The sequence below is a fragment of the Myotis daubentonii genome, chromosome 11 (assembly GCF_963259705.1).
Source record: "Myotis daubentonii chromosome 11, mMyoDau2.1, whole genome shotgun sequence".
Classification (NCBI taxonomy): Eukaryota; Metazoa; Chordata; class Mammalia; order Chiroptera; family Vespertilionidae; genus Myotis; species Myotis daubentonii.
Window position 1 is genome coordinate 78374007 of NC_081850.1, and position 23973 is coordinate 78397979.

The following is a 23973-nucleotide window of genomic DNA, read 5'->3' on the forward strand; positions in this document are numbered from 1 at the left end:
GGGTGCAGGTACCTTTTTAGTAGTCCCACACCTTCTGCTCCTATCTCCATGATGTTTCTGTGGGTGACGGAAGAAGAATTTTTGGGTGTACTATTAAATGAAGTATTTACAGGAAAATTGGAATAGAATTTTTTTTTCTTTTTTAAAAAATCCACTTTGCCCTAGCCCAATGGTAGGCAAACTGCGGCTCGCGAGCCACATGCGGCTCTTTGGCCCCTTGAGTGTGGCTCTTCCACAAAATACCGGCTCTTCCACAAAATACCGACATCTGCGCATGGGCCACGAAGTTTCAGTTGCACTGTACGTGCACGTGGTATTTTGTGGAAGAGCCACACTCAAGGGGCCAAAGAGCCGCATGTGGCTCGCGAGCTGCGGTTTGCCGACCACGGCCCTAGCCTGTCTGGCTCAGTGGATAGAGTGTCAGCCTGTGGACTGAAGGGTCCCAGGTTCGATTCCCATCAAGGGCACATGCCCAGGTTGCGGGCTCGATCCCCAGTGGGGAGCATGCAGGAGGCAGCCGATCAATGATTCTCTCTCATTGATGTTTCTATCTTTCCTTCTCCCTCTCTGAAATCAATAAAAAAGAATACTTAAAAAAAAATTCTGCACATTGACATAGAGGTAAAAAGAAAATGACTGAAACATTTAGATGAAAAAAATTTTTTTTTAAAAAAGTGTATTTTTTATTTATTTCAGAGAAGACGAGAGAGAAACATCAATGATAGAGAATCATTGATCAGTTGCCTCATGCACACCCCCTACTGGGGATGGAGCCCGCAACCTGGGCATGTGCCCGGACCGGGAATCAAACCGTGACCACTTGGTTCATAGGTTGATGCTCAACTACTGGTCCACACCAGCCGGGCAAATGAAAGATTCTTTACAATTAAGTCCACAGTTTCATATATTTTTATCTTACATGTCAGTGAGAAATCACCAACTATTATGAAATGACAAATTACATTTAAAAAACAAAAAGGTCTCATAAAAAATATATCCACGGATGAAAAGTACTGTACTCTGTTGTGTGTTTTTTTTTTTAATATATTTTATTGAGTTTTTACAGAGAGGAAGGGAGAGGGATAGAGAATTAGAAACATTGATCAGCTGCCTCCTACACACCCCCTACTAGGGATGTGCCCATAACCAAGGTACATGCCTTTGACTGGAATCGAACCTGGGACCCTTCATTCTGCAGGCCAACACTCTATCTACTGAGCCAAACCAGTTAGGGCAGTGGTTCTCAACCTTTTGGCCCTTTAAATACAGTTCCTCATGTTGTGGTGACTCCCAACCATAAAATTATTTTCGTTGCTACTTCATAACTGTAATGTTACTACTGTTTTGAATCGTAATGTAAATATCTGATACGCAGGATGGTCTTAGGTGACCCCTGTGAAAGGGTCATTCGACCGCCAAAGGGGTCATGACCCACAGGTTGAGAAGCGCTGAGTTAGGGCAGAAGTACTGTACTCTTGATGCTGTCACTTTCTCCTCTTCTGTGTTACAACACGTCGTTTCCTCGGATAAATGCATCTCCATACCCATTCCTCAGTTATCCGTTTTCAAGTCTTCATCTACTCCAAGGCTATATTCATGTAGCCACCCAGGCAAGCCGGGACCCCTGGATAATCTAGTCCAGAATTTCCTTTTACCACCACTGGCATCCAGTGATGTGCCTTAAGAAGTCGCTGGGGGCTTGCTCCTGCAGACTTACTTTAATCCTGATCAGAAATCTGGGAGGTGGGTGGGACAGCTGAGTTCTAATCCCAGCTCTGCTACTTAATTAGCTGTGGGCCTTAGGTGACCATTTCACCTCTCACGGCCGCAGGGTCCTCATCTTGTGGCTGGGACCCGGAATTCCTACTCGAGGCGCCCCACTAGCCTGGCCTCCACCCACCTGGAATAGAAGGTTTCTGTGGCCCTTTCCGAGTGGTGTTTTTTAATTTTTTTTCCAGCACTTGTGGCATAGGGCAAAGACAAAGAGAGTGAGGAAGAACGATTTCTAAAATTCCAGACTTTCTAGGAAGGCAGCAGTGAGAGCCAAAGTTCTTGCTGCCAGTGGGCAAGGGGCACTCAGACTGCCTGTAGCCCACACCACTCAGGCAGGAGCCCGCAAGTACCAGAGTCTCTGCTTTGGAAAGAGAGAAAAATGAATCTCAGAGATGTTGGCATTTTCCCTCAGTGGAGGGTAATGATGGATGGTGCAGGGAGAAAGAGCCAAGACGCAAACTCAGTTCCTGGGAGGTGGGGAGGGGGAGGGGGAGGGGCAGATTGGCCTTTTATGAAGTAGATAAAGTAAACCAGAGCCCTAGCTCTCAAGCAGCAGTCTTTCGGCTGGGTGAATGAAGACCCACCAGGGGTTCGGTGGGCCTGGGAGTTTATAGCAACCCTTTTCCAGCTCTTCCTTCTGTGCACGCTCTTCCCTAAAGTGGAGCTCTCTGAGACTTGTGTCTGTGCTCGAAGCGTGCCCTTTTCACCTGGGGTATAAACTCCTCAAACACCTCAACGGGTGGGGAATCCCAAGGTAACAAAGCATGAGAGTCTTGCTAAGAAATGCAGGCCCGCCCTAGCCAGTTTGGCTCAGTGGCTAGAGTGTCGGCCTGTGAACTGAAGGGTCCCAGGTTCGATTCCGGTCAAGGGCATGTACCTTGGTTGTGGGCACATCCCCAGTAGTGGGTGTGCAGGAGGCAGCTGATCGATGTTTCTCTCTCATCCGATGTTTCTAACTCTCGATCCCTCTCCCTTCCTCTCAGTAAAAAATCAATAAAATATGGGTTTTTTTAAAAAAGAAGAAAGAAAGACATACAGGCCCTAGTCGATATGGCTCAGTGGATAGAGCATCAGCCTTCGGGCTGAAGGGTCCCGGGTTTGATTCCGCTCAAGGTCACATGCCTAGGTTGCAGTCTCAATCCCCAGTAGAAGGCAGCTGTTCAGTGATTCTCATCATTGATGTTTCTATTTCTCTCTCTCCCTGTCCCTTCTCTGAAATCATTTTTTTTTTTAAAGAAAAAAGAAAAGTAGTGACAGGATTGGATTTTGATTTTATCCATGTAACTCATGGCAAAGGCTCATGCAGTCACCTCCCCTTTCATCCATCCATTCATTTTAGGATTATAATTCAGAAGTAAGTGGTCATCATGTGGATGTATATTAACACATATGTGTAATGGGAAATGAAGTGAGGGGGTTTTTCTTGGTAAAGTATGATCTTACTGGTTGGTCTGACAATTGGCTTAGCCAACTAGGTCAAATAGTAGACATGTTCCACAAAAATGAATGATCTAGACCTGTTTGCAATTATTAATCTAGGGGGAAATTTTAGATATCAAATTAAAAGGAGATTTATAGTTTTTTCAAAATCCTTTTAGAAAGTATGTGACCCAGAGTGGCTTTCTACCCTGGCTGCGAGTTAGAACCACCTGAAGAGCTTGTTTGTTTGTACATCTGGTAAAACTCCTTTTTTTTTTTAACTTAACATTTTTATTGTTTAAAGTATTACATGAGTCTCCTTTTCCCCCCATTGATCTCTCCCCAGCAGCTTCCATCCCCCAGCACGTGCCCTCACCCCCCTACTGTCTGTGTCCATTGGCTATGCTCAGATGCAGCACCTGAGGAGCTTTTAAAACCACATCAGCCTCTCTAGAAAATTTATAAAACGAAACATGCATTTACATTTTTGGTCCACAGTTCTACTCCTGGGCATTTATTCCTGAGAAGAGAAAACTTACATTTACACAAAACCTATCCACAAATCTTCATAATAGCCCCACACTGAAAACAGCCCAGATGTCCTTCAGCAGGTGATGGTTAACGAACTGGTCCACCCACTGCTACTCCAGTAAAAAGGAACAAACTGGTGATACACACAGAGCTTGGCCGCATCTCCAGGGAGTTGTGCCGAGTGAAAAAGCCAGCCCAATGGTTCATACTGTATGAGCTTATTTATATAACCCTTTGGAATGAAGAAGAGATGAGTGATTGCCAGGTTTAGAGATGGAGTGCTGGGGGCCCCTGTATAGATCGGTTAATCTGTTCGGTTCCTTCGCTGCTGGAAGGAACGTTGGTGCTTAAATTCCTTATTGTATAGCTAAGGAAGCTGATGTTGAGAAATGATCTGACCAAGCAGATACCTGATAGAACCAGGAAGACTTCAAACCTGGGGTCTCTGTCTCAAAGGCCATGATCGTGCCTGCTTGAAAATGTGGACTCCAAAGTCTGGTGGGTCAGCGCTTGAATCCTAGCTCTGCCCGATAACTGTGTGACTTTGGGCTTATTGTTTAACCTCTCTGAGCCTTTGTTTTCTTACCTCAGATTGAGATAATACCTACTTAATGAGGTTATCATCAGGATTATAACAAGTTATTATCAAACTTTTTAAATATTACTTACCATGTGACAAATGTTCATATTTCCACCAGAACTAGTTAGCCAACATATGTTAAAACATGTATAACTGTTGGTCATGACCCTCGAAATGAATGTCATAACCACTGGATTAAATGAAAATAGGCATAGTGCTGCAAATCAGTGGTGTAGACGTACTTTTCCTCTTAATTTGACTACAGAGACCCTTGGGTCAGGCCTTCAGTGGGCACTTGAACTGGGGTTCCTAACACCTCCACATCCCTGGAGGGCCAGGTCAGGTTTCTGCTCATCATGGAGCTTTCTGCTTTCCCGGCTGGTCTCTGAAGCTTCTTGAGGGCAGAGATGATCTTGCTCACCATTTTATCCCGGCACCTGGCACGGGGCCCAGCTCCCAGCCGCTGGAAGGCACCCTAGGAACAGAGTGCACATGGGCACAGGCACTCGCGTGCACTGTTCTGAGGGCTTGGGTGTGTGCGCCCCTTCCTGGTGGGCGCAGTGGGACTGGTAATAACAGCGCCGCCTCTCAGGGCTCCGCAGGACTAAGGGGGTGCATGCCGCTGCGGCACCGAGGAAGGCGCCTTGGGGAGCAGAGCTGGTGCTCTTTGCCACTCGCAAGAGCATATGAGACTGCAAGTAAGGGGCCTTATTGAGAGCAACTTGAATTTATTCTCACTTTTAAAAATAATAATTTGCAGAATTAGTAACAGATTACTTGTCTAGGGACTTGCAGCTGAACTCAGCATGTCAGTGTTTTGCGGCCCTGGGGCGAGAGTTGCTGCTTAGAACACAGGAAGCCTTTGTATTGTCCTTGGGAGAAAAGCTTTTTAAAATCGCTTGGAAAACTGCAGAAATGGCTGCAGCGAGCTTCAGAGTCAGAGGAGTCTGGAATCCAAGCCAAGCACGGGAGGATTGTTTTCAAAACCTGAAGAGGAAGGTCTGGCTTGTTTATTATTTTTGTCAGTTCTGCAAAAACAGCTGACATTTCTCTGCTGACCGCCACTCACCTGCCTCTGGTCCCTGCTGTGCGCGAGGCCAGCGTGCTGTCTGCGCTGGCAGAGGAGTGAGGGTGCTTTTGTTCCTCGGGCTTTTTTGAGGGGGCGGGGTTAACTATTACATTTGATACCTGTTATAAAATTGGGTGTGTTCCCCAGCGACACTTGTTAGCGTTTCTTTTGGGGGAAGAAGACTTTCTCCTCACTGATGGGTAAACGTGTCCAGCTGCCTTTTTCCCCCCAAAAAAATCATTATTGAAATTGGCAGAGTATTACTCTTCAGAAAGAATTTCTCACATTGTAGTGTGAATATTTTTTATGGGGAGCTCATTTTTCCATAGCCCAGGGGGCTTCCCATTATGTAGTGTGCAAGATAAATGAGAACTACACCTGTGTGTGTGTTTACGCATGTGTGCTAGAATTGAGTGCAGGTGAATTTTCGAGGCAAGAGGAACTGTTGTCAGCCAGCATGCGCCATTAGGGGAAATAGGGCTGATATTTCAGCAGTTTTCTTTTTTGCAGTAAAATGTTGGTAGTTACCATTAAATTGAGCTTTATAGGTGTTCCCATATGCCTCCCTCATTTGACCCCCTTCATCATGAAGACTGAGCAGAACCCCCCAGTCCCTCACCCCCCTTTCGTGGAGTTGGACATTATCAGTGTGTGCTGAGAGAGTGCCCAGTGCCCCTTGCCTAACTGCTGCTTTTCATTTTTAGGCACCAAATGGGAATGTTTTTGAAGGGAGTACAACTTTAAATCAAGCGTTTCAGCCTTGGCTACGGCATGGGCATGGAGGATGGAGAGCATTTATTCTTAAGAGTCCACTAACTGAGTTGGGTCTGGATTTGAATTGATTTCCTTCCTGGGTGGTGTGGCTCTCAGCAGTCCATCCGTTTGTGTGCTGATGGTGTGTGCACTCATGTTTTTGGTTTGTAAGCACCTTCACTTGTCAGCAGAGCAGTTGGCCATCAGAAATGACACCGTGCGTGGTACCTGTGACACACACTTTTGTCACCAAAAAGAAATTTCCTTTTCTGTGATAAGTACAAAATTTCAAATGCCTTTTTGACCAGGAGCCTTCAAATGCTCCCCAGATCTCATGGAGCTCTTTACGCTAGCCTTGCCCTTTACTCTGTTTCTTTGTGTTTCTGTCTGAAATAGCTGAAGATCGTCAGCCTTTTGACAAGTCTTCACTGCACAGCACGCAGGCCAGGAGGCACGATCTGGCCGAGGTGCTCTGTTGAGGGAACAGGCACCTCTCCTCTGTGTTCTCATCATTTCCAGCCATTTTAGTTCCTCCGTCTTCAGTGGATTCTGTGCTCCTAAGAGAAGAATTCTGGCAGTAGCAGGGAAGCTGAGCTTGACCTTCAACGGGACAGCTAACCCAGCTGGAGGGCACTCTGTCTGGGCTTTTTCTGTCATTCCCACTGCCTTAGGTGATGGACCTTCCTCTCTCACACATTCAGGGGCTGAGTGTGTGGTGAGGATTTTTCCCCTCAGCTGCTAATTGTCTAGTTTTCATGTGGAGTGAGAGTCCCCAAGCCAGAGTGTTTATCATATGCAAACTGGAATGCATAAAGAAAAATTTAAGAGTTGATGAAAAACAACTCTTATCCCTGAGATAAGCAGGTTAATAATATATAATGTCAATATTTTGGCTGCAGACCATTATCTTGCTATTGATCCAGAAGAAATATGGTATTGACTCAGTAGCTTCATTTACTTTTTGCTGGCATTGTTTCTCTAGGTGTTTCTTCTCCTTTTAAAATAGCAGCATCTGGCTTCTTTTTATGACCAGTTCCTGTCCAGTCAGAGAAAGACGGTCAAGTTTTAGCAAAAGAAAGAGCAATTGGAGTCCTGTATTTCAGATGCTAAACCATGTCACTCTTTGTTCTGAGGTTCATGTCATTGATCCTTCGCACTTATCTCCTATCTGTCCTGCTTAGAACTCTCCCTAGTCATGTTTTTGAATGCTCTCGTTAGCACATTATAAGGCTCATTCCGTTTCTTGTAATATGTGTAGGATTTATACTGTGACACTGTCTGCTGACGGTGTTTCCTGGGCTGCATTTGCCAGGAGAGAAACCCCACAGAATCGTTTTTGCTAAGCAGTGACGGAGACACTCAACGACAACTGAAAGAGGAGGAACTGAAATGAAAAGCAGAGCTGAGGTGGTTCTGTGGGGATGTGACTACAGAGCCCGTTTTCACAATCAGAGGCTGTTTGGCACTGTTGTCCCTGTGAAATGGGCTTGAAAGGCAGGAGTTGTTCATTCTGAGCGTCTCACAGATTGCGGGATGGGTCAGTGAAGGGGCCCGAGGAGGGAGGAAGCCAGATCCTCTCCTTGAGTTTATGCTCCTGGGAGGGTGGGGCGAATGGGGGCGCCCGGTGGCCAGCAGGAGCATATGTGCATGGTCTTACTGACTACAGCTGCCATGGGGCCGTCCCTAACAATGCTCCTGAGCTAGCGGGTCAGATCTTCTCATTTGTTTTAAAAAGAGAAAGAAGGAACCCTCGCTATCTTTACATTGAGTTTGGATCCAGAGCAGGAGGGAGGTAGGAAGTGAGAGGGATTTAGGCAAGCAGGATTTTCTCCCAGGCTTCTCAGCATGTGGACACACAGATCAATTTCTTATCCTGCGTTCAGCTGGACTCTGGGTTAGAGACTGTGCTGATCAAGACGTCCCCTCCTGTTTCATATCATATAACGCATTCATTTCAGCCACTGAGCCTAAATTACTATTTGCTTTCTTTCTGCCTTTCTTCTTTTCCCCTTGAAATGGTAAGAACTTGTGTAAGGATGAAGTTAGTTTATCCGTGCTAATGCTTTGATTTTTCTTTTCTCTTTCTCTTTGCCACAGTAGGTAACCAGTTAGGGGCCTTGGTACATCAAAGGTAAGCAGTGGGTTATGTTTTATTATTTATTGATCATTTCTAATTGTTTATTGATCCACCATCTGTACTAGAGTGTTAGAAAGTCAGAGGTTGAGAGTGTGGAAAACCATGGGCTAATCTTTAAGACTCAAGTTTTTGTAGCCCTTTTTAAGCTCAAAGGATAAACTAACACAGCGTATTAAAGATCAGCCGTTAGTGCATGTAAACTTAAAAGACTTCTAGAATGTTGGAGCTGTTCATTCTGCTCACATACATTTCATTTAAAATGAGACAATGACATTTTCCCTCTTTTCACGTTTTTCTCGGTGTTTTATGAACCCTTAACTTCTTCACTTCAGAAAACAGGTCCTTTTCCAAGTGAAGGTACAGCTTTTGGTCCTCAAGGAATCAGGAGCCTGGGAGGCCAGGAACCTAGTGTCGTCCCCCCCCCCCCCCCCCGCACCCCGCCATAGTGATAGGGACTTGCCAGAGAACCTTGGATAAGTGCCCAGTTGACCCCTGCCTCAGTTGCCTCTCACAGCCTTCCCTTAAACATTGAGGATTAGAAAAATGAAAAGACCTCTGGGCTTGAAAAAGATCAGTCTGTAAGCTAGGGTATTGTGGTCACATTGTTACCCTTTAAAAAGGATAAAATGTACTGGAAACTGTGCCTTAGCTTCTCCTTGTAATGGATGAAATTGTGTGTTTTGTACCCATTACTGTACCATATCCTTAACCTTCACCAGCAAGGATAGTTATGTCCTCTTGTATGCTACACAGTTCTTAGCGAGTTTCTGGAAATCACCAGGCATCAGGTAATCAGAAGATTTATCCTGGGTTTTTTGTTGTTTCCTTGTTTGCTTTGTTTTTTAATGAGTTAAAGTAATTTAAATAAAGTTGTTAGTATCAAATGTAACTTTCCTATAAGACCTTAATTAATCAGGATTTTACTTTCCAAAATGATAATACTTTGTGCATTAGACAGGTTTCAGCCTTGCATTTAAAATAGAGCTTTGTCTTGCTAGAGGCCCAAAGCAGTTCATCTTGATATGTTTCCTCCTCAGTGAGAGTCTGCTAAAATTGTTCCCGGGGGCTGAGTTTTGTGACATTTTGTATTGTGATAGTGTTGAACCTCTTCTAGTAAATTCCCCAGTATTATTTTTGAGAATAGATAGTTTGTGCTACACACGTGAGCAGCAGTCTCTTGGCTACGCAGACAGGAACACTGTGGCCTTTCACCTGGCAGGGGCCCTTGCAGGATGTTAGGCCCACTAAGGTTTAGCACCAGCATCCACAGGGTTACTGGTTAGGAAGCCCAGACTTGCCTGATTTCGGGGTGAACTGAAGATCCCAAGAGGCAGAGAGAATCTCTGGGCATATATAAACCTGAGGATGTAAACTCCACGAGGAAAAGACAGTTTGCTCTCATCATGATGGTACAGTGACAAGTGCTATTTATGCTATTGCATTTCTTCTAAGTGCTGCACTTTCCCTAAAAACATGCACTTTATTCAATTCTTTCCATGATGGGTAAAAATCCAGCTGTGTGCGAGATGTTTAAAAATGCTTATCTTTTTTTTAAAAAAAAACTACTTGCATTTAGCTTCCTCCTAAGATAAATGTTTAGATTTAATTGCTTCCCGGGGTGTTGGGCAAATTGGATATTGTCCACAATACTCTATATGGCAAATTTGACGGTTTGTTTGAAAGAGCCAGTGCAATAGTTGTTTAAAAAAAAAAAAAAAAGCAAGCAGATAATGGAGGGGATAGCATTTAACAGGAGTACTTTGCAGAGTAACAGGTCATTATTCTGTCCTGGTCAACACTGATTAGGCCTCCGCTGGATACTGGCTCCATTTGGGGCGTCTCACCCTAAAAGACAGAAAAATTAGAGGGAGGCCAGAAAGCAACACAAAGATAGGGAAACGGGTGCCGAGGAAAAGCTGAGTATTTCTCCATCTGGAAAGGACACCAGCAAGAAGTCTAAGTTCCCCCCACTTCCCAAAGGACCTTTAAGGGTCCTGGCCTTGATGACCTTTCAGCGCTGAGCCCCACGCCTGGACACTGTTGCTGTATGAAGAAAAGGCAGTGTGAGAGGAGTGGATGGTTTTAATGAACGCCCAGAGGTTTCTTCTGCTGACACAAGGTGATGGAAGCTTGGATCTTTTTTCTTTTCTTTTCTTTTGAGAGAGAGAGAAACATGGATTTGTTGTCCCACTTATTCATGCATTCATTGGTTGATTCTTGTCTGCACCCGCACTGGGGATCGAACCCACAACCTTGGCATTTCGGGACAATGCTCTAACCAACTGAGCTGCCCGGCCAGGGCGAGGCTTGATCTTTTCAAAGAGTGATTGACCAAGAGATTCATCAGATGGTGCCCCTCGTAGATGGGTATGGACCTGTTGGCCAAGTTGGCACGATTTCTTTAAGCCTTATCTTCCAACATGGTCAGCATGGGAAATTTGGGGAACCTAAAGTGGCTTCAGAATTCTTCTATATAGTTTTCCAAAATGTTCTTTGTTTTAGGGCAGTAATAACAGAAGAATTCAAAGTGCCTGATAAAATGGTTGGATTCAGTAAGTATCCACGTGTTGCACTTTCCCCCTAATTCCTGTCTGTCCCTTTTATTTCCCTCCCCGCCTCAGCATGAGCATCACCTTTAGTAGAATGCTTTTGCACACTGTTTTCCAGTTCCCTAGCGCTGCAGGCCTCTGTCCAGGCGGAGGTCACCCTGCACTCTCCCACCACCCCACTCTCCTTCCTCGAGCTCGGGCACCCTCTGTCTGCTGTGTTTCCCATTTGGTTGCTGTGGGCTTGCTGAGGCAGCCTGATTTGCCTAGCTGTGAGCCATGTGTGAATGTTGGTTGAAGTAAGTCATCCATGCATGGTTAAATATGGATGGGGGGCATATTCTGACCCTGTTCAATTTGTTTCAGTTATTGGCAGGGGAGGTGAGCAGATTTCACGGATTCAAACAGAATCTGGTTGCAAAATTCAGATTGCTTCAGGTAAGGGCTGCTTTTTTCATAGATCTCAGTTTGGTAGAAATGAGTATTATGCAAAGTTTTCCAGATTCAGTACTTTGCTTATTGCTAGAAATGTAGGAACCTGGGTAAGTATATGTGATTGCTGCTTTCCTTGCACTTCTGGAGCTGGACTCCCAGGAGGGGACCAGAGCAGAAGCAGGCTCGGAGGCGAGGCTGCCCCTCTGACCTCGTTGGAGACCCTCCACAGTTCTGTGGCCTGGCGTGGCCCCTCTCAAACACCCACCACTCTAGGACCTCTGTTTTCTGCACCAGAATGTTATGCCAGACACAGTGGGGCCTGCAGGGGGCCTGTGGCTTTGGGGTCACTCCTGGGGATGGCTCACCGGCTCCCCTGGCTCGCACCGTCCCTGCCCTTTGTGGAAAGAGGCACTGGCGGCTCTGGCTGAATTAGCACGTGTTGAACACAGTTGAGGACCTTTCCCAGCTGGGTCCATCTTGACTGCATTATGGAGAGAGGCAGATTGAGAAGAAGAGCTTATATTTTATTTATCGTTTTATCTAATTTGAGTTTCATCTCTTTCCATAGTGAAGGAGGGCATTTAAAGGACATTGACTAGAGAAATGTTTGTCATTTTAAAGGATAATGTCTTGAAGGCAGTAACTGGTGTTAGCTATTTCTCTCTTTTTTGAGTAAAAATGTTAAGAGGCAGTGTTTTTAGGAACAAAGTAACGTGTCATGTGTGGTGTCGGAAAGTAAGACTTCCCTTTCTTGTCAAATGGCCCAGAACCAGTTCTACATCGACGTCGCTGATCAGGATATCACACAGTAACTGGCAGTAGTCCAGTGTGCATACCATGACATTTCTTTTTTTTCCCCTTTGGTGGCAGCGGTGGGATACGAGTCCATGACATTTCTTACTAGTGTGCCTCAGAGCTGTTTGCAAATAATCACCAGTAAACTACTCTGCAAATAGAGAAACTGGGGAATAGCGGGTTAAGTGACTCACACATTTACTAGCACACAGTGGGTCAGAAGTGAAGTTGAAGCTGGGAATTAGGATCAGCTCACAAACCTCTGCTGCATTCTCCCACCTTCCCCTAGGGACTTGTTTCTACTTTGAGAATCTTAGGGTACAGCTACCAGTTAACATTCTGTCCACAAGCAGAAGCAAACTGTCTTTTTCTGGGAGCCTGGGCTTCTGTGGGGCCGGTGTAGGCACCAGCCCAGAGACCGCCTTACACAGAGGCAAGGTGCATGGCTGCCTGATGCCCGCCCACCAACACACCTCGTCTTCTTGATTCTTCTTATAGAGAGTTCTGGGATTCCAGAGAGGCCCTGTGTACTTACCGGAACCCCAGACAGTATTGAGTAAGTTTATTTTATTTACTTTCTCCTTTCACTCTTCTTCCGCCTTCCCCAAACGGGGAGAAGTGGAAGGGCAAACTGTTATTGAACACTTTCGATCTGTGCTACAGTCTGGCCACAAAAGCAGGTGCTTCTGTAGAGAAGGATCTAGGAGGCTGCCACACCAGGGGAGTTTTTCTGTGACCTAAACACACACGGTATCACCTTTTTAAAAACCCTGCAGAGTCCTCACAGCTGTCATAACACCTACTTCATACACCGGGTTCTAAAGAGTGTGCCTCCACCCGCCTGAATGCTCTAATCACCCCACTTTTTCCTCATAATACCTCCTTTACCTGAACAGGTGTGGAGTAGTGAGCCTCTCACTTGGTGAACCTTTGGGCATCATGGTGCCAGGTCCTCTGCCTGAGTGTGACCCCATTGCTCTTCTGATACTTGTGAGCCCAGTGAATTGACTTCCTGGCCATTGCTCCACTCAGAGGGCCACATGGACCGGCCAGGGCGTTTCGGCTTTTGGGGCCCTTGTGACCACCTGAAATCTAGCGTGGCATTCCTGCGTGGTGGAGCCTCGTACCAGGTGGAGGCCTCATAAACCCAAGAGCCTCCTGGGGAGAGGGATGTACTAACTTCGCTTCTGCTCACTTTCCTCTTTCAGTCTGTTGAGCAGCATTGCATTTGGGGCTAGGGGCGCTGAGCTTATGTCCAGCTCAATAGGTAGGGCTCTTTTCTTGTTTCCATTTCTCAGGGAGTCGAGATGAGTTTAAACTCGTGTTTTGCTGTAACAGTGCAAGCAGTGGACCAGAATAAATCAGACTGGCAGGTGTGCATTACAGGGCAAGCGAGATGGTTTCTGGTGTCCAGGCACTTTGCTTCCGGCACAGGTTAATCTAGTACACAAGCGAAATATTAAGAAGCTGCAGTAACGGGGAAGACACACGAGGCCGATTCTACACACAAAGACTCAAGACCACTAAAGGCACATCTATTTCCTGCCTTTTCTTCTTTCCTCCCACTCTTCTAGTCCTGCTTCCTGTCCTGCCCCAGCAGTGGAGACCGCGGATTATAACTTAAGGAAGAAACAATTTTGCTTTTTTCGGTGCACAGTCCAGCCAGTCTGTTTAGTAGCAGAAATGTTTCCTATTAGAGGAACCAAAAAATAGGTTGTGCTGGTGATTTGAAGAATAAATAATGCACGTAACAGCCAGGGGAGATTCTGGTGCAGAAAAGGAAATTGGCCTGACAGATGACCTCCTTAGGCTGAGATGTGCTGTTTCAACATTGTAGCTTTCCTCCACCTCCTGATAAATCAGCACAAAATAGCAGTGCATATGAGATGCGGGGCCGCACATCCAACGGGAAAAGCGCAAAGCAGGTGTGTGTGGCTGTGGAACTGCGCCAGGGCACTGCCGCCTCCTTTTTCCTCCCGTGAAACCCACTTGGTGATGCGTAGCCTTAAAATCGGCTCAGAAATCAGGGCAGTCTGGTTGGTGATGGAGAAATTTGGCATTTGGACATTCAAATGACTACTAACCCTTGCTTTCTTTCTTCCCATCTTTCTCATTTCTTTCTCTCATGTCCTTACTTAACAAATATCTGTTGAGTGTATACGTTCTGGATTGGGGAACAGCGAGATGCAGAGGGTTCAGCGGTGGTCCCTGCCACCGGTGCAGCGGACATTCCAACAGGAGAAGAGTCATGTTGGTGGAGTGAATACAAGACCCGGGCACAAGCAGAGGGCACACTTGAAAGGGGGCCGTGTCGGGACGTGGTATTGTGTGCATTGTTTTTAAATTCCAGCCCAGTAGCTTGGCGGATGGCAGAGACTTCCCGGGTTGTGGGGGCAGGAGCTGGAGCTGGACGAGGGCTGCCTTGACTCCTCCATGTGCTCCCCGGGGCAGCGTTCACTTAACGCCACTGTCCTTGTGGTTCTCTTCCCTCCCAAAGACAAGCCAAGCGACTCCTGGGGCAGATCGTGGGCCGCTGTCGGAATGGGCCTGGCTTTCATAATGACACAGACGGCAACAGCACAATCCAGGAGGTCCTCATCCCCGCGTCCAAAGTGGGTCTGGTCATCGGCAAAGGCGGGGAGACTATAAAGCAGTTGCAGGTATGTGAACCCTGAGCAGAGGCCTTTGTCTTCCTCACCTTCCTCGTTTGGGAGGTTTTGTCGTTAACTCACTTCCCCCGCTTGACCTGGCTGTGCCTGCCACGGGCCAGAGCTCCCCTCAACCCCTGCCCGAGTGGTTCCATGCTTCCTCCTTTCGACTGCTGTTTTCTGGACACACCGTAGCCAGGCCTGGTGCCAGCGATGATGTCGGTCCTGGGGCTTCGTGAACTCGTAGCAGCCATTGTGGTGGTGAAGCTCTGGTACCATCACGTGACAACATCTCGGTGAAGAGTGTGCATCCAGAGCCACAGCACTGCCTGCGCCAGTCGTGGGAGCTTAAATGTGTTCATGCATTTTTCAAAGGGCTGGGCCCTCGTCTGTGAGCGCAGGGAAGTGCCAGCCTCACTTGTAATGAAGCTGAAGTAATACCCGTTATTTCATATTTAAATGAGACCCTTAGCACCGAGCCTCTCACTGAGCAAGTGCTCCGTGAACATGAGCTGCTGTTGGCTGTAGAATCCCTCATCTGAGACTCGTGGGGCCGAACACGGCTCAGAATTTAACACCCCAGCCAGCTCCGCGCTGCACCCTGTAGCCAAATGCTTATTTCCATAGCCAAACAGAACAATAGCCACACTCGGGAGAGGCTAGAAATATGCTTCCATGAGTTCAGGTCAGTTTTGCTGCCAAATCAGTTATGAACAAACTTTTATTTCCAAGCTCTGGGGCTTTTGAAGTTGCAGGGCAGGGGTTGTGGCCCGCCTCTGTGCTCCCTCCTAGCCCAGTCCTCGTACTGCGAAGACACTCTAGTGCAGTGGTTCTCAACCTTCCTAATGCTGCGGCCCTTTAATACAGTTCCTCATGTTGTGGTGACCCCCAACCATAAAACTATTTTCGTTGCTACTTCATAACCGTAATTTTGCTACTGTTATGAATCATAATGTAAATATCTGATATGCAGGATGTATTTTCATTGTTCGCGACCCACAGGTTGAGAACCGCTGCTCTAGAGTGTGCTCGAAGAGTTCAGGGTTTGGACTCCCAGAATCCAAATTGTGGCCTCCACTCATCAGCTCTGGACCGCTCTTGGGCAGCTTCCTGTCCAAGCCTCCTCACCGGGGATGGCACACCGGCCTCGCGTGCTGGGCACAAGCCCTTACTGGGTGATATTCGATTGAGTGCTCAGCTGAGGGCCTGGCATTGCATAGAAAAGGCTCATTTGTATCTAGATGTTCTAGAGACTGGACAGGAGGAGAGTGGGGAATGTTTCTGTGTCACACTTGGAAGCTCTCTAGCACGGCCTGGATGTCCACAGTCTCAGAGGCCAGCCTCATGGACGGGTCAGAGGGCAGTGCTCTGTGGTAGGAAGGACATGTCTTCTGTGGACGTGATCCGGCCCCCAGCAGCGTCTTGTACCCTCCTGCATGTTCATCCATGGCGGTGAGGAGTGTACCTATGTGTGTGTCCACAGGAGCGGACGGGTGTGAAAATGGTCATGATCCAGGACGGCCCGCTGCCTACGGGAGCAGACAAGCCTCTTCGCATCACTGGAGACCCCTTTAAAGTACAGGTAGGCAGGAAGCGAGCGGGCAGGTCCTGGGCGTGATGAAAGAATCTAGGGTTGTGTTGCTCAATGTCAGAGGCGCTGGCCACGTGTGGCTGTAATTAAGGTTAAGTAGACAATGAGTTCTTCGTTGACACTGGCTATATTTCAGGTGCTCAGGCTACATGTCATGGGCAGTGTATATTTGGAACATTTCCGTAAATGCAGATTTTGTTGGATGGCGTAGCACTGCTCAGATGCAGTTTTCGACTTATTACCTTTCAGCTCAGATGCAGGCTCCATTTGGCTTTTATTTGCTTGTTCTCTCTCTCAACTCTTAAAAAAAAATTTTTTTAATTGATTTTAGAGAGAAGAAGGGAAAGGGATAGAGAGAAAGAAACATCTGTGAGAGAGAAACATCAATTGGCTGCCACTGCACGCCCCCCACCAGGGATCCAGCCCACAACCCTGGGCATGTGCCCTGACTGGGAATCGAACCAGCGACCTCTTAGTTCATGGGTTGCAAGAGCTCCAGCTGGTGTGGGAAGTAAGCAAAGGTGCCAGCAACCCCCGAGGCATGTGTGCCCATCTAGCAAGCATCCTGTGTCTGAGCTCCTGGCCACAGAGGACAGTCCCAGTTGCTAAGAGCAGTGAGGGACTTGGTTTTACGTCACCTGGGGTGGTTTTACCCTCACTGTTAGCAGGAACGTGTGTGGGCTGTGGGTGTAGCGTGTCTGTGCCTGTGAAATAGGAACACTCTCTTTTCTGCCTCTGCGACCCTCCTTGTCTTTGCTGCACTTAGTGTAGCTCCAGGGTGACGCTCCTGGGTGAGCCAGCCCGTCAGGCAGCTGTTCCTCTGCAGGAGCTTTGGGGTGTGGATGAAATGGAGGTTACCTGACTCAGGAAAATACTTCCCCCAGTTCTTAACACTGTCAGTCAAACTCAAATTGGTATCATTGTTGCTTTTTCAAGGAACATATGTAAAACAGTGGTTTCAAAACAGAGTGGAAGGCGGTGATTACAATGGCTTCTTCCCTTAGGCCAGTGGTCAGCAAACCGCGGCTTTGGAGCCACATGCGGCTCTTTGACCCCTTGAATGTGGCTCTTCCACAAAATACCACATGTAGGCACGCACGTACAGTGCAATTGAAACTTTGTGGCCCATGCGCAGAAGTCGGTTTTCGGAAAGGAGATAGACGAAACAAGTATACAAGACGGGCGTGGATGGGAGAGTTGGAAGGGGTCGACCTCAGCAAATGTACCTCAATCAGATTGAGGATGTTCTTTAGCAAAGGCCAGCTTAGGAGTACCCTAATTAAGTTAATAACAATGTACCTACCTATGTAGTTTAAGTTTAAAAAATTTGGCTCTCAAAAGAAATTTCAATCGTACTGTTGATATTTGGCTCTGTTGACTAATGAGTTTGCCGACCACTGCCTTAGACCCAGGCAGTGCTGCAGCCCTTCACCCCCTCCTGCAAGCCAGGACCCCCTGGCTTTCCTCCCCCAGGGCCCCTAGCCTCTTTGCATGGGAACAGGTGGGCTTTTAAAAAGTCAGATGGCATCTAACCTTTCTTCAGTTGGCTTATCCAGTCCGGCTGGCGGGCTCCATGCGTGATATGGGGAAGTCTGGAAGGAACTGGAGGGCGGACGTCCCCGAGAATGCTGGCAACAGCCTATCTCCCAGCAGCTCTCCACTGCCTTCTCTTCTGGAACCTTTGGTTTTATCTGTGGTAGAAAAAAATACCTGAGCAAAGAGCTTCTCTCATTGATATTTCATGAATTTGCAGGAAAATAATTGTAACAAAAGGTTTTTAGTACTGGTGTTTATTTAATGTACTCCACATTTTGTGGGGAGGAGCAGCTATTGTATTTAGGGTAAATTGTTATTGTATTTTTTCTTTCTCCAACTTTTTATTATGAGAAACTTCAAACATCTAGAAAATTTGAAAAGCTAGTATAGCAAATATCTGTATAACCTCATCCTACTTATCATTTTGCCATTCATATGCATGCATTTGTTTATTTTGTTTACCACTTATATGTAAGTGGCAGGTATTGTGACTCTCCACCCCTAAATCCTACAGCATGTGTCTGCTAAGAATAAGAACTTTTTGCTATGTACCCAGGCCAGAGAAAATGACAGTGACCCCATAATATCTCTTGAGCCAGTCCATATTCAGAGTTCTCTGAGTGTCCTGAGACCCTAATTACTGTTTGGGGGTTGGTCAGGGGAGACGGTTGTTTAGATTTGGTTTGGTTTGGTTTGGTTTGGTTTTTCCAGGACGAAGACTCAGTCTGAGTTCCCACATGGCCTTGAGTTGTTAGGTACAGGTGATCCTCTGTGCAGATTCCTGTGGGGCGGGGGCTGGCGTGGACAGGTAAATGAACAAGTGTGTCCTTTGGGGAGAGGACACTGCGTGTGCCTTGGAGAGAGTCAGGCCTGGGGGTCGTCTTGCCAGGCAGTAATCGGATATTTGATCTCTGAATGCTGGGAGGTTCTCTGGGCTCCAGGGCTGGCCTTTTCCCTTTACCTTCCTGGAGCTCCATTGTGATAGCCGCCTTGGTAGTGCCTTTCTCCTGGAACCTGCCCACAGTCAGAGCTCTCAGAAAAACCCTCCCCTCACTAACAAATGGCTGCTGGAAACACCTCGAGGCCACAGGAAGCAAGTTCAAACCAGCACAGATGTGCTGGTCCTACTATGGCTTTCAAGACAGTGGACCCTTACCTGGGTATTTGGGGCAGTGTAAGAAAAACCATGTCATTTAAGAATTGATATATGCGACCCTAAGCAGCAGCCTGCCCCTGTCCCATATAATAATAATAGAATAAGGGAGTATTGCTGAGCACCTTCTGAGTCTTTAAGCCAACATAAGAGGGCCTGATGTTGAAGTTGTACGTGGTGTCATGTCTTTTTTTAGGATTTTGTGTTCCATAACGTCTTTTATCTGTGTTTACACAGCAAGCAAGAGAAATGGTGTTAGAGATCATCCGAGAAAAAGACCAAGCTGACTTTCGAGGTGTACGCGGTGACTTCGCCTCCCGAATGGGAGGAGGCAGCATAGAGGTATGCTTGAATCCCAGGTTAGTAGGCAAACGAGATTAGGATTAAGGTCGTAGGTCACACGTCTGTTGGCTCTTTAATCTTGAGCAGGCTATTTCATTTGTGTCTCATCTGTGAAATCCACCGGGACGCGTACTCCTCAGGGTGGGCGTGAGACAGCCATAGTGAGGGAGCCGCGGCATGCTCCTGGGGCTTGGGGCCATCCCTTGGTTTTGAAGTTTTGCTTCAAAGCTTATCCCACTGCCCAGGTGGAGACCAGAGGCCACGTTTTCTCGGTGATCTGTGCTGTGCTTGTATCAAACTTGGGAACCACATTTATTGGTGCGATGGAATGGGACCAGCATCTACCCTTCAGAAGGAAGTTTGGATCATGCTACAATATGGATGGACCTTGCCATCATTATGCTTGTAAAACAAGCCAGATACAGAGGGATAGATCTTGTGTGATTCCACTTATACCTAGAGTGGGCACATCTGGAGTCAGAAAATAGAATGGAGGTTACCAGAGGCTGGGCAAAGCAGGAGCTACTACTTAATGGATAGAGAGTTTTTATTGGGGATGATGAAAAGGTCTAGGGCAATGGTCGGAAAACTGCAGCTCGCGAGCCACATGCGGCTCTTTGGCCCCTTGAGTGTGGCTCTTCCACAAAATACCACGTGCGGGCGCGCACGTACAGTGCAATTGAAATTTCGTGGCCCTTGCGCAGAAGTCCGTTTTTGGCCTGGGCGAGTCTATTTTGAAGAAGTGGTGTTAGAAGAAGTGGGGGGTGTCGGTCGGTCGACAGGATACGCGGGGGAGGTATTGTTTTGAGGTACGTTCGCTGAGGTCGACGCCTTCTAACTCTCCCATCCACACTCATCTCTCTGAAACAAGTATACAAGATGGGTGTGGATGGGAGAGTTGGAAGGGGTCGACCTCAGCGAACGTACCTCAATCAGATTGAGGATGTTTTTAGCAAAGGCCAGCTCAGGAGTACCCTAATTAAGTTAATAACAATGTACCTATCTATATAGTTTAAGTTTAAAAAATTTGGCTCTCAAAAGAAATTTTAGTCATTGTACTGTTGATATTTGGCTCTGTTGACTAATGAGTTTGCCGACCATTTGGTCTAGGCAGGGGTGGGCAAACTTTTTGACTCGAGGGCCACAATGGGTTCTTAAACTGGACCGGAGGGCCGGAACAAAAGCATGGATGGAGTGTTTGTGTGAACTAATATAAATTCAAAGTAAGCATCATTACATAAAAGGGTACGGTCTTTTATTTCAATAGTTTTATTCATTTCAAACGGGCCGGATCCAGCCCGCGGGCCGTAGTTTGCCCACGGCTGGTCTAGGGTATAGATATCTGGGATGGTTACACAATGTTGTGAATATATTTAATACTACTGAATCGTGTAATTATGAATGGTTAAGATGTATCTTTTTTGTTAATCCTCACCCGAGGATATTTTTCCATGGATTTTTAAAGAGAATGGGGGGATGTGGGGCCATGGGGAGAGACACAGAGAAACATCAATGTGAGAGTAGCACATCAATTGGCTGCCTCCTGCACACGCCCCGACCAGGGCCCTGATCGATCTTGCAACCGAGGTATGTGCCCTTGACTGGAATTAAACCCGGGACCCTTCAGTCCGCAGGCCAACACTTTATCCACTGTGCCAAAGAGGCTAGGGTTGAAAAACATATTTTGAAGGACCACTATGAATGTTTATGACATACTTATGCTTATTTCATAGAGTTTAGAAGAAAAATTTGTCATTTTAAATATTTTATCTATGTATACAGTTTATTCTTGCTTTTCTTCATTTTTATAACTATTTTGATCAAATCTCACACTTACTGGATGCATTTAGCAGACAGAAATGCAATCATTAACCACAAAATTGTTCTTAAAAGGGAAAAAATATTGCCGAAACCGGTTTGGCTCAGTGGATAGAGCGTCGGCCTGCGGACTGAAAGGTCCCAGGTTCGATTCCGGTCAAGGGCATGTACCTGGGTTGCGGGCACATCCCCAGTAGGAGATGTGCAGGAGGCGGCTGATCGATGTTTCTCTCTCATCGATGTTTCTAACTCTCTATCTCTCTCCCTTCCTCTCTGTAAAAAATCAATAAAATATTTTTTTTTTTAAAAAGGGAAAAAATATGGTTTATTACATCACTTCCAGGAATGCCCTGTAACACAAATCAAGTCACACACACATCCATTGAGAACAGACAGGGTTGCCAAAATCTGATGAGGCTCTTTCTCATTGCTCAGGTGTCTGTGCCTAGGTTTGCTGTCGGGATCGTTATAGGAAGAAATGGGGAGATGATCAAAAAGATCCAGAATGACGCTGGTGTGAGGATTCAGTTCAAACCAGGTTGGTTTTGATAGTTCCCAGAAATCCTTTCATTGGGGGGGGAGGGGGTGCAGGAAGAAATTAACCAAAGAACTTACATGCATAGGTGCATAACCCATGGACACAGACAATAGTGAGGGAAAGGCGGGGTGGGGGGGGGAGGTCAGTGGGGGGACAAAGGGGACATCTGTAATACTTTCAACAATAAAGATAAATGTTTAAGAAATCCTTTAATAGAAAACACCTCACAAACAGGACTTTGTGACCAGCCCATTTGTGTTCTTTTCTCCCTGTCTCTACCTCCGTTTCTTTTTCTGTCTTTTGCAACATTCTGTTACCAAATGCCCGATTCTAGGGCTCTCCTCCAGGCCCTCATGTCTTTCTTTGGATTTGTCGGTTTGGTTACCCTTGTGCCTGAACACTCTGGACCCAGGTTTCCAGGGCTTCCCCCCCCCCCCCCGACTAATAAAATTGGGGAAAATCAACATAGCATTTCCAGTTTTTAATTTTGCCAATTAAAAACTTGTAAAAAAATCTGTTATTGTAATTTTATAAAATTAAAGATAAAACCATTAAAAAAGGGACATTTTGAAATAAAGAACAATTCTTTAAGTTTTGTAAGTTTATCTTTATAAGCAAACTTATCTACAGTGTCTTTATTTTCTTTATTTCTCTAAAGATGATAAAACATGGTGATGGGCTCAATTTTGGGAAAATATTGCTATAGCTCAACTCTATTTTCCTTGGGGTTTTTATGTTTGTGTTTTGTTTTGTTTTCTTCTTTAATGATGTCGCCTTTAAATGCCTGTAATTGCGTAAGTATTGGCAGGGGCCATGTACAAAGGCGTAGTCATACACCTTCCCCAGCGAAAGAGGCCCCGAACCTGGTGATGGGCCAGCCCTCTGGCACTGGGAGGAATATTGATGGCAAATCAGACTGACCTTGGTCTCTGTCTGAAGCTGGGCGCCCTAATCCCACCACTTGCCTTGTTCACAGACGATGGAATTAGTCCAGAGAGAGCGGCACAGGTCATGGGACCCCCGGACCGATGTCAGCACGCAGCGCATGTCATCAGCGAGCTGATTCTTACAGCCCAGGTGGGTCTGGCTGTGTGGGTTCACCTCACTGGCCATAGGGGCAGGTGCCACACGGGGCTCTAGCCTGTGGCACTCTGGGGCTGCTCCACAGCTGCTCCTTCCTGCTGGTTTGTGACTCTACTGCCTTGGTTGTCCCAGAAGTTAGGTTTTCTGACTAGTTAACTGGGGGAAATGCAGTGCAGACCCCAAGTTTCAAGTAGCTGAGCACTTAATTTAAGACTATAAGCAAAGTATCACCTTAGCTTTAGGAAGCACGTCAGACCCACAGACGCTTCCAGCTGTCTCCATGCCCTGGACTCCGGGCTCCTCATCTGGAAAGGGAGCGACCGTGTGCTGCTGTTAGCATCTCCTCCTGCCCCCCTTGCTAGTAGCCCTGGGAACCGCTGTAGCGGACGGTCGATTGGCATGTCCCCCAGGTGTAGGGCTGAGGAAGTCTGAGGAGGATCGGAGCTGAAGAAAGCATGAAAAGTTGTCCGGCTCTGCCATTGGCCACGGGACCTTGGGTGAGGCTTTGAGCCTGTCTAGCCAAGTATTCTCAGCAGCAGGCGGTTTCGCACCAAGTGGTCCCCCAAGTCACCTGCGGGGACAGGCGGGAGTAGCGAGTTTGTAGAATCTACCAGGATCTGTAGAACCAAAATACCCAAGGCAGGGGTTTGGGTCTCGGCTGTAGCTAAATCCCAGGCCATTCTTAGGATTAGACAAGTTCTAAAAAGAGTCACTAAGGGACCTCTCACATCCTTTTTACTAGTAAGAGGGCGTGAGCCCAGAACTGCAGAGGCTGTGAGAGGAGGAGGGGGCGGTCTTGTCCACGAGACCCTGTGGCACACCCAGCAGTGGCTGCGTGTGTGTGTGTGTGTGTGTGTGTGTGTGTTTTAACATAAGTCTCTAGATCACCTGTGTGTTTGTCCTGGGTCTCATAAAAGCAGAATGCAAGAAGAAAGCACTCCAGTGACCTCTGCTTTCTGCTGGTGTAGATTCTGGTTAAATGTTCAATTTTCTTGTAATTGATATGGGCAGGTTTTGCCAGCACATTTCTTCACCATATTGAACCTTTCAGCTTCTCCCTCCCATGAAAGGAGCTGGGCTTTCCCTTTGAGTTTAAAGGGTTAAATGCTGCCCCTCCAGAGGGGCCCGGGAATGAGCTTCCTCTGTTAGGTGCCCGATGTGGGTTTTGCTCTCTGGGGAGGGGCCGCGAGAATGAGTCAGAGACTTCTCCAGCCTCAACCATGCAC

The 23973-nt window shown here is 46.8% G+C and overlaps 1 protein-coding gene across 3 annotated transcripts in view; it reads left to right on the plus strand.

Moving 5' to 3' along the window:
* FUBP3 (far upstream element binding protein 3) overlaps positions 1 to 23973 on the plus strand; it is a 55012-nt gene that overhangs the window by 18374 nt on the left and 12665 nt on the right. For 2 of the 3 annotated variants that reach the window (XM_059658332.1, XM_059658334.1), the window contains exons 3-11: positions 8223 to 8256; positions 10765 to 10814; positions 11175 to 11246; positions 12537 to 12594; positions 14536 to 14698; positions 16170 to 16268; positions 19204 to 19308; positions 21562 to 21664; positions 22641 to 22741. In XM_059658332.1, the coding sequence (XP_059514315.1) occupies positions 8223 to 8256; positions 10765 to 10814; positions 11175 to 11246; positions 12537 to 12594; positions 14536 to 14698; positions 16170 to 16268; positions 19204 to 19308; positions 21562 to 21664; positions 22641 to 22741 (785 nt within the window). The remainder of the gene's footprint in view (positions 1 to 8222; positions 8257 to 10764; positions 10815 to 11174; positions 11247 to 12536; positions 12595 to 14535; positions 14699 to 16169; positions 16269 to 19203; positions 19309 to 21561; positions 21665 to 22640; positions 22742 to 23973) is intronic. The other variant, XM_059658333.1, reaches the window with a different exon arrangement.